Source organism: Cibotium barometz, chromosome 39, assembly GCF_041138505.1.
Source record: "Cibotium barometz isolate CiBa-2024 chromosome 39, ASM4113850v1, whole genome shotgun sequence".
NCBI classification, from domain to species: domain Eukaryota; kingdom Viridiplantae; phylum Streptophyta; class Polypodiopsida; order Cyatheales; family Cibotiaceae; genus Cibotium; species Cibotium barometz.
In genome coordinates this window covers 16,982,191-16,995,813 of record NC_141084.1, presented here as the reverse complement: position 1 = coordinate 16,995,813, position 13,623 = coordinate 16,982,191, and the positions used below count along the sequence as shown (strand labels likewise).

Sequence of the window (13,623 nt, the reverse complement as noted above, 5' to 3'; positions counted from 1 at the left end):
GGTGATCGAGATCTTTTGTCGCGCATCAAGAGTGCAGATCAACTGCCACAAGTCACGTGGTTTCTGAATAGGCTCTACACCCGCCCCAACTTGGCGCCCAGTTGAGGCTTTCCAGTGGATCCCTAGGGGCACTCCAGTCCACTATCTGGGATGCCAGAAAGGGAACCAATATCTCTCCTCCAGAGCAACAGCTCGCCCCTCTTCTTCTAAGCATTCGGATGAAGCTTTTGTATTGGATCTCTCAGAGGCTCTCCTTAGCTGGTTGAGTAGTGGTGGCAAACCAGGTCCTTCTTGTTACCATGTGCTACATTACTTCTTGTTGGGCTTTCTCCCAAGCAAGCATTGGTTAGTACAACAATCCGGAACTTCTTGTGGGCCAGTAGTGGGGGGGGCCTCGCCGCAGAGCACTGGATAGACCTTCACAGAGATGCGGGCCCGTGGATTTAGCCCAGCTTTTGAGGACAGATTTGCAGCCAGCCTACTCCGAGCTTGGGATCACCTCAGGCCGGCCCTTGGGCAGTCAGTTCCAATAGCCCCCGAGTAGCGTCTTCGGCAGCCCCTGATCTAGAACACCCTGATCCATATACCCAATGGCCATATGTTGGAGGCCTGACCTGCTAGGTCCCTTGGAGATTGGCTTGCACAATTGCCCCCGGAGGCTCAGGAGAGGCGTGGCAAGGATCCGGGGTAGAGAAAGACTCAGCCTTGACATCAACTCTCCTATTCCCTAGGAGTGGCTAACACCTATCCCAGACCCGACCCCCCCACAGTGGCTAGGCGTGTTTACTAGGCATAATATTCTCTTGGCAGTCCATGGCGCGGATCAGGGCTATGGTTGTGCAGTTTACAGTCACACACATGTTTTAGTTCCAACATACATGGCTCATCCATGAGCATGATACTTGTGACATGAGTCCTTGATGATATTCTCCATTCATGTGACAACGCACAAGTACATCTATGGTTTCAAGGACAAACCTTATAAATGGGGATAGTTTGTAACAAAGCTACAAAGCTCTCACGCCCATTTTGGGTCTAAGACCAAGGGATTAAGTGTATGTAAAGGGGCCAAAGGCTAGGAAGTAGGTTCGCCATGCCCATGGACACCTTTAAGTGTAGTGTGAAAGGACTCTCGTGTATATAAGTAATTATAAGGCTAATGATGAGGCTAACCAATATATTAATCACAATTTACAGCTTTCTCTCTAATCTTGTCTATGGAGACTTCTCCCACTTGAGAAGAAGAGTGTGCCCTCCTCTATTGACTGCAACCCTACAAACTCCAGTTCATGAGTGTTCTACTTTGTTGCATAGGATACCACTCAAACATCCATGACGTACTGCTTGGAGGGGGGAGGGGGGCGGGTGCGGGGCAGGTGATTGTGATGAATACTCAGCACACAAGACATCAGAAGGAACAGACAGACCTTGATGGGACACCTGCTCCCCCAGACCTGACACCTGCTGGCTCCTCGTACACTTAGGAGTTATAAGGGTCATGCACAGTCCTGTCGAGATCCAAATGCCTCACAACTAATGATCCAGGCCTCCTTTTTTCAGCTCCACGCTTGGAATATACTCTAGTGCCATAGAGCAACACCACCCCAAACAATGGGCATGTGTCTCCTTGTATCCTGTCATAGACCAGGATTACAAATCATGAGCCCACTAGTGTGGTTTTACTACTCATTGTACACAAGAGGACCCACATAGTATGTATTTTCTTTGGCCTTTTTATGAGTGTTCTACTTTGTTGCATAGGATACCACTGAAACATGGGGGGAGGGGGGCGCAGGTGATTGTGATGGATACTCAGCACACAAGACATCGGAAGCGTCAGAGAGACCTTGACGGGAGCCCTGCTCCCCCAGACCGGAGACCTGCTGGCTCCTCGTATACTTAGGAGTTCTAAGGATCATGCACAGTCCCTTCAGGGAGCCAAATGCCTTCACCACTAGTGATCCAGACCTCCTCTTTTCAGCTCCACGCTTGGAATATACTCTAGCGCCATAGAGCAACACCACCCCAGACACTGGACATGTGCCTCCTTGTATCCTGTCATAGACCAGGATTACAAATAATGATCCCACTAGTGTGGTTTTACTACTCATTGTACACAGAGGACCTGCATAGTATGTATTTTCTTTGGCCTTTTTATGTTTCCATGTTTATGGATGACTGTCAGTTTACACATGGAACATATGTAACAGTTTTGTTCTCATGGATCCATTGGGTCTTTAGTAGATGTTAATAACATCTTTCTTTCTTTCTTCTTCAATGCCTATTAGCAAGATAGGAAATGACACATTGAAAAAATGCTATATGGGGCCCAGACTTCTAAAACTTTGCCAGAATGGCAACCGATATCTCTCCGGAGCAGCAGCTCACCCATCTTCTTCTGAGCATTCGGAAGAAGCTTTTGTACTGGAGCTCTTCGAGGCTCTCCTTAGCTGGTCAAGTGGTGGTGGTGAACCAGGTCCTTCTTGCCACCATGTGGTACATTACTTCTTGTTGGGCCTTCTCGAGCATGCATTGGTCAGTACAATGATCTGGATCTTCTTGTGGGCCAGAAGTGATGGGAGGCCTGCCCGGGCCACGGTGGCCTGGAGCGTGATGATTCAGCAACGACGCAGAGGGGGCCTAGGCTTCATTGACCCCACCATTCAAAGCCGCGCCCTGTTGGGCAAGCTGATTGTTAGAGGACTCCTTGGTGGTGAGCCTTGGAAGGACTTCCTCTTGGCCAGGATTTCAGCCCGTACCCCCAGCTTGGGGGCCCCTGGCCACAGAGCACTGGATGGACCTTCACAGAGATGCGGGTTTTGAGGACAGATTTGCAGCCAGCCTACTACGAGCTTTGGTTCACCTCAGGCCAGCCCTTAGGCAGTCCGCTCCAGTAGCCCCAAAGGAGCGTCTTTGGCAGCCCTTGATCTGGAACACCCTGATCCGTTTACCCAATAGCCATATACTGGAGGCCCGACCTGCCTGTTCCCTTGGAGATCGGCTTGCACAACTACCCCTAGAGGCTCAGGAGAGGGGCGTGGCAATGATCCGGGGTAGAGAAAGACTCAGCCTCGGCATCGACTCTGCTATTCCCCAGGAGTGGCTCGCACCTTTCCCAGACCCGACCCCCCACAATGGCTAGGCGTGTTTACTAGGCATGATATTCTCTTGGCAATCCATGGCCCGGTTGAGGGCTGTGGTTGTGCAGTTTACAGCCACACACACATGTTTTTGTTCCAACATACATGGCTCAAGCATGAGCATGATACTTGTGACATGAATCCTTGATGATATTCTCCATTCTTGTGACAATGCACATGTACATCTATGGTTTCGAGGACAAAACCTTATCGGTGGGGATGGTTTGTAACAAAGTTAAAAAGCTCTCACGCCCATTTTGGGTCTAAGGCCAAGGGATTAAGTGTATGTAAAGGGGCCAAAGACTAGGAAGTAGGTTCACCATGCCCATGGACACCTTTAAGTGTAGTGTGAAAGGACCGTCGTGTATATAAGTAATTATAAGGCTAATGATGAGGCTAACCAATATACTAATCACAATTTACAGCTTTCTCTCTAATCTTGTCTATGGTGACTTCTCCCACTTGAGTAGAAGAGTGTGCCCTCCTCTATTGAGTGTAACCGTGCAAACTCCGGTTCACGAGTGTTCCACAAGAGGATACTCAACACACACGACATCAGAAGGGACAGAGAGACCTTGATGGGACACCTGCTCCCCCAGACCTGAGACCTGCTGGCTCCTCGTAGACTTAGGAGTTATAAGGATCATGCACAGTCCCTTCAGAGAGCCAAATGCCTTCACCACTAGTGATCCAGATCTCTTTTCAGCTCCACGCTTGGAATATACTCTAGTGCCATAGAGCAGCACCACCCCAGACAATGGACATGTGCCTCCTTGTATCCTGTCATGGACCAGGATTACAAATCATGAGCCCACTAGTGTGGTTTTACTACTAATTGTACACAGAGGAGCCGCAAAGTATGTATTTTCTTTGGCCTTTTTATGTTTCCATGTTTATGTTTATGACTGTCAGTTTACACATGGAACATGTGTAACAGTTTTGTTCTCATGGATCCATTGGGTCTTTAGTAGATGTTAATAACATCTTTCTTCTTCAATGCCTATTAGCAAGATAGGAAATGACACATTGAAAAAAAAACTTATGGGGCCCAGACTTCTAAAACTTTGCCATTTCACATGATTGGTCAGATAAGAATCCTCGAATATAACAAGTCGCTCCATAGTGTTTCCCTGTCATACACACTCTTGCTTGTAAGCTGGACGTTTCTGCAAATTCTAAACATCCCATGATTCCGGCTGCAATAAGAACTAGATAGACACTCAGAATTCTTTACCAGTAAAGGTATGCTATGACACATTAGTAACTACTAACCACCTTGTACTGGTGTGTGCAATGCAAACATATTTAAACCTGTATTGAGAGTGTAAACCAAAATGCCTCAGTTAAAAATATTGTTTCTGAGAGAGAGAGCCAAACATATGCTTGAGTTATTCATTGGACTAAGGTTACAAAGATTACCAAGAATTCGACATCTTCCATCCTTGGCTTGTAGAAGGGCCTTTTCCAGAATTTTTAGGCTGACCCCTTCAACCTAAAATGTTTCCCCATAAACTTGGCATTAAAAACAATGGCACAGACCCTTCCTTAGCTAGTTAGACACAGCAACAAGTTTGTTATCGGACCTTGATATCCATCTGGAAAGCTGTAATGCCAGTTTCACTTCCAGCAATCTGGATTAGTTACAAAAATACCAAGTCATTTTCTTCTTCTCTGGCAAGAAAGAGCCTTCTATTAAGCATGAAAGAACCAAAACCAAGTCATTTTCATAACTAAATTCAGATAAATCTGTAGGGGGTATAAAAAATAATACAACCATCAACCACTTTATAACCACCAAATTTCTTCTAACTTGGGAGCTCAAATGTCTTTTTTTTTTAAGGCATCATTGAAAGTACTATTTACTCATTATTTCTAGAAACTTCTCGCTTTTCAGATGCTCAGTTGTCCCTCTCTCTTTGTTTTAAATATGGAGGAGGTTATCATACTAGGTAATGACCATGTAAGAAGGCAGATATCTAAAGTCCTACTCTCCACAATGCAGAAGAAAACTATTTTACCCTTGGCTTTTACTGGCTCAACAGGTCATGGAGATCCAGTGCATTCCCCTCGTGCTCAAAGAAAATACATCTTGCCACATGAATTCAATTACATCACGAAAGACGGCCATGTACAACATGGCATCTGGCTTTGTGTCAAGACTGTACCTTGCCATGTGTTATAATGCAGCCACTAGTTTGTCCAGCAACTATAGCACCAAAGAGTTTGACATCCTATCATTTGAACAAGATGCATGCACAACATGATATAAAAAAAGTGAAAAAACAACTAATTGGCAACCTTGAAATCCATATCCCCCAAGGCATCCTCTGCTCCAATAATATCACTCAATATTACTGGTTCTCCATCTCCTTCAGACTCACTCGAATCCAAAATCAGCCCCATTGCAACCCCAGCAACAAGATGTTTGAGAGGAACTCCAGCATCCAGCATTGCTAAACAGCCTCCGCATACAGATGCCATGCTGAGGATTAACAACAACCCACAAATTGTTGATTCGGGTCTCAAATCAAAAGTTTAAGCAGAAAGCTGAAAGTGTTATGTAGACAAACCAAAAAATGGCTATGCAAAAGGGAAAATGAAAATCAAACCTGGATGATCCATTACTTTCTGTGATTGTACTTTCCACACGTATCGTGTAGGGAAATTTTTCCTCTGAAGGAAGGGCATGCTCAAGTGCCTTTTCTGCAAGCACTCCATGGCCAATCTCTCGACGACTAGGCGCTCCAACTCGTCCAGTCTCACCAACAGAAGAAGGTGGAAAACTGTACTGCATTTCCCCCAAACAGTGATCAGAAATTATTATCTTGCTTATAAATGCTCTCTTTAGATTTGTTTCATAGCACAGTGAAAGTTAACTCAAGAGCCAACAAAAAAATTCCTAGAGAAGCAAGCTTGTAGAAAAAGAATTCTACAAGAACCAAGCCAAACCGCACTATCTCAGAAAGTTAGAATTTCTACGACACTGTAATAAAGGCTTTGAGCTGGGACCTCTGGGAGAAAAAAAATCTCATGAGTCAAGTTGACAATGTGTCAAAGGCTAGAGTACATAAAGCCTACTTTTCAATTGTAGGTATCATCTTACAACAATTTACTTTGACAATTTGGACATTGGAGCATTGCTCATCCAATCCTTTTTACTTCCAACGATGGGATCTATTTACCGTTTCATAGCTTAAGATTATCGGCCTCTAGGAGTGGGTTTAGTGCTATAAATTTTGCTTCATTGCCTAATCTTTTTATCCTTGAAATAAGGGATTTAGCAAGGCGTTTGCCAAAGATTTACAAGTTTTGCAAGTGTTTAAAACAAACGGCTGAGAATGGTGAGATACAAGAGTAGTGTGTTGGTGTACTTGTTCATTTTCCTCACAAATAATCACATAATCACTGACTTACCCACCCTTGGGGATAAAATCTCTCACGGAAATCGGGTTCTCCAAAAAAACCTATAAATTTTCGTTCATCGCATGAAATTCTTCAAACTTGAAGCATAAAAAGATATTTGTGGATTTTACCTCTCTTCCACACTTGCATGGTGGTAGGGCATCCCCTCACAGCCATAGTCACAAAAAAACATGTTTCGACAGTTTGAACCTGTGAAACGTTGCCTAGCAAAATTGTCTACAAAACAGCCGAACCTCTTCCTAAACAAAATTTTCCCAAAATTTAGATCGCGTTTTTTTCCCCTTCTGATTTTCACGATTTCTTTCCACCTTGTTTCTGCTCGTGTGCTTCCAGGAAACTTGTGCCCCCCTTGCAGCCCGTGTATTGCGCACAATGCCCCCTCGTACGCCCGTGCCCCGACTGCCCTTAGGGCCTCTCTTTCTCCTTCCATCTCCACCTCTTCTCCTTCCTCTTCCTCTTCTTCTTCCTCTCCATCCTTCACCCCTTCTTCTCCTTACACTTCCTCCCCTTTCCCCCTCTTTTTCTACTTCCTCCCTTCTTCCACTTCCTCTCCTTTTCCCCTTTAATCCCTTAAATTCTACACTGAAATTCATTGTGTGTTTTATTTAGTAAAAAACTAGTGTTCTATTGCCAAGGAGCAATGCACATGGGGAGGCTGGCGAAGATTGTCACGAAAGAAACCATAAGCATCTAAAGTAGGCTGTCGAAACATAATATGGTTCTTGGCCTTCCAAATAGTCCAGAGTGCCCAGTGTCTCATCCAGATGATAAAAGTGTCAAATTCAGCCTTGCAAGATGGCAAAACACCAAGAATCCAAAAGAGTTTTCCTCCTTTGAAGGAGGTAAAACGTCCTTGGAGATTGCGAGCCAGTGCTTGCAAGAAAGTCCTAGACTTCGTGTAATGCCAAAGAAGATGCAAAATGGACTCTACATGTCCTCCACATCTACAACATCTATCACTAGAGATATGTCGTTTTGCCAGAAAAGTGAAAACTGGAAGTATTCCCACAAAGCATCTCCATAAGAATATATGCTATTTGAGAGGCAGCTTACAACCCCACATTAGTCAAAGCCTTTGTTTCCACCATTTAGTATTCTTATGCATTCCCCATAAAGTATCAACATGAGGTTTAGATCCAGAGGAAAGGAAGCAACAATTTGTACACATAACCAGGCGAAAATACATCCAATCAAAGAGGACTGGTATGACCAACGAGTTGCCAATCATGAAGTCTGTCCTGATCATCCAGGGGTGGGATAGGTTCAAAAGGCCACAACAGTGTAGTAATAGTTTTCCACACACTTGTGATCATAGTAACAAAAAAACCTATTTCTAGCTTTCGAAACGTCGAAACTTCTAAACGGTTTTTAAAAACCTCGAAACCTCCGGAGTATATGGCAGTTTCGCCCAAATTTCAAGTTTTCTCTCTCCCCCACCCTCCCCCAACGGGCGGATGGGATTTTTATGGGATTTTTCTAATTTTGTTTTTCTTCCATATCCTCATCACCTTCCTTCCCTCTTCTTATCCTGCCTCCCTCCTTCCCTTTTCCATCTTCTGCTACTTCTTTCACCTCTACTCCCTCTACCTTCATTCTCTTCTTCTTCCTTTCTCTTCTTCTTTCCCCTTTTTCTTCATACACCATTCTTCAATGTCTTAAATATTTCCCAACTTCTACCTTCTCTTCTTCAATTTCTTAAGAGTCCTTGATTGAACCACTTGTGGCATCTAATCAAGCAAAATTGCCATAATGCCTCACCAAAATAAGGATGGTTCCCCAAGAGAGAAGACACCATTTTTTCATCATTACACTATGTTTTTAGATGACTACTGTAAGTTCCTCAAGTATTTTTACTTTATGAAATTATTGATTTTTCGAAACCTCGCCGTTTCTTAGCAGAGGGACGAAACCTTTCAAAACAAAACGAAAAAAAACTCGAAACGTTTCTTGTGACTATGCTTGTGATGCATACCCAAGTTATGTTTCACATAGCCTTATGGGAAAGTGAACACAAGTTCCTCATCTGTTTACGACATCTGCCACAATGTTTACTCCAAGAAAGGCCACAAAGCACACCTTTCACTGTTTCTGTACTGCAAGTGGTTAAGAAAACACCGAAGACCAATGAATGTTGTCCAATCGAAGAGAATTCCTGGTCAGTGCATCTCAACCACTAAATAGAAGACAAGACTAATTTCCAATAACGAAGAAGGGGAGATGGATAAGGGCATCGTGGAATTTCTCCTTCAAATTTACTAAGCACTGCTTCCGAGGGAGAACTCTGCCAATTGCCATAAGCACACATGTCTACAAGCATTATGGCCCATGGCTACCGAAGTTGAAAAAAACTGGGAATCATGATGGCCTTTCCTGCCAAGCAATGATAACCCACATCAAGTATATTTAGTCCACCATGCGTTTTACGTGTGCAAGACCAAAGATCGTCTCAAAAGACGCAGCGCTCTCACATGATGCTTCGTTTTCCACAACAATTCCAAGGCATCAAACATAAAAGTACCAATATGACTTTTACGCCAAATCAACAACGACGAGTAAAATTGCACATAGGCCATAATGATCGATTAAACAATTCTGAGACCCACATGTAAAGGCCATATTGAAAGCTACCAATATGCTAGCTTGGCCTTCAATTTGTTCAATACCCAATGAATGGCATCTTGCGTAGACATATACCATGCTAGTGGATATCCCAAATGTCTAACCAAGTGGTCTCGTAAAATAACTTGTCTTTACAATACCAATCCATGCCGGTCACAAGAAGTCAACAAAAGCAGTTTAGACTAAGGCATGCTCCACAAGCCTCCAAGACATCTGCCTCCACAATAGCCACCACTACACCCTCATCTACACCATCAGCCACTAATGGCGTACAACTCTTACCCGCGGTATTTGATGATAAGCAAGAGGGTGAGGTTGAGAGGCAAAAGAAAGCCCTTATCCGTGCTTATGGCACAGTAAAGGAACAACAATTTTTCGTCCTCTTCGATATGGACAACTCTGAGGATACCATATCTACTCTGTTGGCTAAAAAGATGAGTTGTACACTTGTACCCCACCATCTGGACATAGACAGGGACTCATATTTTCCATAAGGCTCACCAGTTTGAATTCAAGGTTCAAAAGGCCACATTAAAGCAAGACTTCATCGTTCACCTATTTTGATGTCTCATATGATTCTCCCCATTTAGTGGTTTAGGGAGTACGCACCCATTCCTGATTGGAGGCAGAACACTTTTAAGATATCAAGTACACAATTTTCACTTGGAGAATTTTCTTGACCTTGCAGCAACTCTTACAGACTTGCTCAAGGGCATGAAGATGCGCCGTCATAAGGTGTTCTTTATGAGCAAAGCAATGGAGGCATTCCATGCAATGAACAAAGTTACCTCCGAGATTCCCGTTCTCAAGTTGGCTTTATGGAATAATCCTTTTGAGGTGATTACCAATGCCAGCAATTTAGCCATAGGAGCTGTCCTCTAGCAAGAAAGGTGCCAAGAGACTTATTATAGCCATGTATGACAAAGAGTTATTTGTGGTGATGATGGCTCTTAAGCATTGAGACTGCTTCCTTGACTTTTTCAACTTCCTCTTTCGCTTTTTCTACTTTTCCTTTGCCTTTTACTACTTCTTCTTGAGCCTCAATTTGGAGCTTAAGCAATTTGTTTTGCTCCAAAATTGCTTGGACGAAGTCGTCACACTTAAGTGCAGAAGCGTTTCGTTGGTGGTTTCTTCTTTGTCGATCTCTCCTTTCATATCTTCTTTGAAGCTTTCTGAAGAAGTCTCTCCTGACATTGTGGAGGCCTGGGTGGTTTTTCTTGACCACAGTTTTATCATCCCCACGGGACCATAATTGCCGGGGGTTTTTTGAAACGCGTTTCATAAACATTTCTTTCAAATTCCAAACGTCTCATAGAAAGGAGGGAAGGGGTACACGCCCCATAATTTATATATAAGTTTATAATATGCAAATAATATTTGGTCTTCCCTACAAAAACAATATTAAACATGCATTATTTACACATTAAAATATGTTTACAAGTTAAAAGTAAAGAATCTGGGTGACCCAATTACAATGGACACCCAACTGACCAATTGGCATAAATAAACTAGCAATATCAAGAATCAAGATCCGGATTCCATCATATAATGGCAAAAACTCAACTCAAAAATATTATATAAAGCAAGCTGCAGGCAAGAGTGACATAATCCTAAGCACTCAAAGTGATCACAAAAAGTCTAAATCCTAAGCTGATACACAAAAAAGTAAACTGAACTCTGAAATACACAAAATAAAGCATGTTGATAGATGCATGACAAACTAGAGAAGCCTGATAGCCCAAAGACTAGAGTCCTCACTCTCGAGTCTGGGCATTCAATCCTCAACATCCTCGATGTCTTCATCAATAACCTCCTCGGTTGACTTGGCGTCATTCTTAGAAGAGGACGATGATGTCTCAACTGCCGCACTCCTCTCAACTGCTACACTGGTACTAGCACCTCCTGATAATGCTTGTGTTGATGCTGTGTGGCATGAGCAGGTGCCATCAACTTCTCCTACAACATGGGATATATGTAGCACCCCTCCTAAGGAATCTCTGGGACATCTTTCACCTTCTCAATGTCCATTTTATTGCCATTGACCTGGTAAGGCTCTATCGGATTGCCCGACTGCTCAATTAGTCGAAGATTGCAATGGCATCACACCAACCGCTCCAACTAAGCAATAGACACATAGTCACAGGGGACGGAGGGGACGGAGGCTTGGAACGCCGGGACGGCGAAACGGGACGGCGTAGGGACGGGGACGGCAGGGGACGGACGGATGTCCCCCTGGAGGCGTCCCTCACAAGGGACGGTGAAGGGGACGACAGTAGGAACGGGGACGGCTGTGGGGGACGGCCCTGTGGGAGGGACGGCAGGGAGCCATTCTGTGGTTTCTTGTGCCCGTTTCTAGCCGTTTGCGGGGCCGTTTCTAGCTGTTTGGCTTGGCCGTTTGGGGAGGCCTTGATTTGAGGCTTGGGCCTTGAGGCTTGGGCCTTGGCCCTTGCCTCTCTCTTGCCTTGAGGTTTGGCCTTTAGGCTTGAGCCTTGGAGCCTTGGGCCTTGCCTCTCTCTCTCTCACTTGCCCTTGCCTCTCTCTTGCCTATCTAATATCTATATAAGGCTACAAGGCTACAAGCATGGAGTTTAGGCTTTAGCGTAAACGGCCCTTCGGAGAGAGGGGCTCACGCCCCCCTCCGCACCTTCCCCCAAGTAGGCTGGTGTGAAACTGCGCGCCGCAACGGACCCAAAATTTACAGCCCATATGCAGTAGGTGTATAATAACTCACCGCATATGCATGTAGCCTGGTTGGCAGTGTGCCAACCTTCTCCATAATCGTCTCATGCTATCTGGCCACAATCAGCCACCATCCGGTGTTAATATGACTCAAAAGCTTACCATTTTATGTAATTTTGTGCTCATTTTGATGTACTTCCAAAGTAGAATAAGTGTAGAGTAGAAAAACTTTAAAAAAAGTATTTTTTGAGTGTCGTTCCCTCCCCCGTCCCCGTTCCCTACTTATGGCCGTCCCCGTCCCCGTCCCCCGTCCCTTGTGACTATGAATAGACAACATGTTCCTCTTCTTTGTATGGAAGACGGTCCATGTGCTCGAGTTCCTCTCACAAAGACCCAAAGTACAATCTTCTGAGAGGACTCAAACGGTGAGGCATTTCTGCCAGTAAAAGAACGAAACATTGTAAGTACAATCATCATTGATCACTGTATCATGTATATGTTATAACTTATAAATTGAAATAACAATCTTGTCTTTTAGAGTTGTACTCACCAAGTGAGGGCTACAGATCCCATACTTCTCCCACCATGAGACTGGCTGAAGCTGTCTCTCTCGCATGACAGCATTGTGTCTACCAAATGTGTGGCTAGCATTCCGGTACACTAGCCGCTCATCCTCCAAGCGTCTCATGAGCTCCACATCACCTCCTGTCCAATTCTGAATGTAATCTTGCCATCCGTCTTCTAACTCTTCATTAACATACTATGCCTCACTCCGTCGTGCAATATGTGGGCAACCGCGTGGATTGATCTATCAAAACCAATCCCACCGGTCGTTCCAAACCTTGAAAAATTAGCCATAAATGATCAAAGCTCTTAGCTAAAGCCTATAATACAAAATACAATAAGAAGGCAACTAGTTGGAAGTTCAAACTTAGCATGTTGAGTTACGAGTACCTCTCATCTTTAAAGAGAATGCATCAGTTAAGAGCCTCTCCAATCCGGTCCATGAACTTGTACAAGAGTGTTGCCCTCCATGTCAGTGATGCGAAGAACACACTAGATTGGTTAAAGAGCACTCAACAAAGCCTCTGCCTCCTTCCACCAACCTTCTTGCATCACTTTGCATGCACAAGCAACTACCTTCAGGTGCTCATGCTCCTCCCAGCTCATCCAATCTTGGCAGACCACTGTGTGCATGTGTCCCTGTGAGACTCTCACTCCCCTCTCAACCATAATGAACATAAATGCAAACCTTGTTTGTGAGGGCTTCATAAGCTCAAGGACACTATTGGCATGATACATTGCCAAGTCCTAGGGTCTCTTGGTAACAAACTTCAACAAGCTACGCGCAGTGTCAAAGATGTTAGCAATCCACCCAATCTTTGCAAGATCTTCAATGACCAAGTCTAGGCTATGGGATGCACATGGAGTACATACAATGAACGGGAACTCATCCTCTAGCATCCATCCCAAAGATAGACAACTGCTACCATTGTCAGTGACCACCTGCACTATGTTTTGTGGACCTATCTCCATGATACCCTCTCGGTAGTGTGACCATATAAACTCTCGTGTCACCACTGTCCTAGGCACGGATGCATCAATCACACGCAAAAACATAGTGCCCTTGCAAGAGGACACCAAAACATCGTACGCATTCTTGTTGCGTATATCTAACCACCCATCACATAACAATGTGTGACCATACTTGGTCCAAGTGACTTTTAATGGCTCCATCTCCACCTCCACTGCTTGCTACTCT

The 13,623-nt window shown here is 44.4% G+C and overlaps 1 protein-coding gene across 2 annotated transcripts in view; it reads right to left on the bottom strand.

Moving 5' to 3' along the window:
* LOC147615797 (putative polyribonucleotide nucleotidyltransferase 1, chloroplastic) overlaps positions 1–13,623 on the bottom strand; it is a 116,434-nt gene that overhangs the window by 13,522 nt on the left and 89,289 nt on the right. For both annotated transcript variants that reach the window (XM_086778405.1, XM_086778406.1), the window contains 4 exons: positions 5,750–5,928; positions 5,439–5,622; positions 4,724–4,771; positions 4,560–4,632 (listed from right to left, as the gene is read on the bottom strand). In XM_086778405.1, coding sequence (XP_086634531.1) covers positions 4,560–4,632; positions 4,724–4,771; positions 5,439–5,622; positions 5,750–5,928 — 484 coding nt within the window. The remainder of the gene's footprint in view (positions 1–4,559; positions 4,633–4,723; positions 4,772–5,438; positions 5,623–5,749; positions 5,929–13,623) is intronic.